Below are 507 nucleotides of genomic sequence, written 5' to 3' on the forward strand. Positions count from 1 at the left end.
GGGGTGGGGGGAGGGAGGGGAGGGGGCTGGGGTCACGTGGGGAGGGGGCTGGGGTCATATTGGGGGGGGTAAGGAGGGGGCTGGGGTCACGTGGGGGGGCTTTGGGGTGACGTGAGGGTCCCCAGGCCCGGGGGGCGGGGCCACCCGGCCCCAGTGGGCGTGGCTTATGGGGGTGGGCGGGGCCTAACCCCCCCCCCCCGCCCCCCCCCCCCCGCAGGAGCTGGAGGCCATCAAGGCCCGGGTGCGGGAGATGGAGGAGGAGGCCGAGAAGCTCAAAGAGCTGCAGAACGAGGTGGAGAAGCAGATGAACATGAGCCCCCCGCCGGGCAACGGTCAGGCCACGCCCCCCTCGCCCCCCAAGCCCCGCCCCCTCGTCCCCCAAGCCCCGCCCCCTTTTGTGACCCCCGAGGCTCCTCCCCCGCAGCCGGCCCGGTCATCATGTCCCTGGAGGAGAAGATGGAGGCGGACGCTCGCTCCATCTACGTGGGCAACGTGAGTGGGGGGGGG

At 73.6% G+C, this 507-nt stretch overlaps 1 protein-coding gene across 1 annotated transcript in view; it reads left to right on the forward strand.

Moving 5' to 3' along the window:
- The first annotated feature begins 173 nt into the window (after positions 1 to 173).
- The window catches only part of LOC118159225 (polyadenylate-binding protein 2), a 599-nt gene continuing 265 nt past the window's right edge, over positions 174 to 507 (forward strand). The window contains exons 1-2 of the mRNA XM_035313836.1: positions 174 to 332; positions 425 to 492. Coding sequence (XP_035169727.1) covers positions 251 to 332; positions 425 to 492 — 150 coding nt within the window. The 5' untranslated portion in view covers positions 174 to 250. The remainder of the gene's footprint in view (positions 333 to 424; positions 493 to 507) is intronic.

This window comes from Oxyura jamaicensis, unplaced genomic scaffold, assembly GCF_011077185.1.
Source record: "Oxyura jamaicensis isolate SHBP4307 breed ruddy duck unplaced genomic scaffold, BPBGC_Ojam_1.0 oxyUn_random_OJ68831, whole genome shotgun sequence".
Taxonomy (NCBI): Eukaryota; Metazoa; Chordata; class Aves; order Anseriformes; family Anatidae; genus Oxyura; species Oxyura jamaicensis.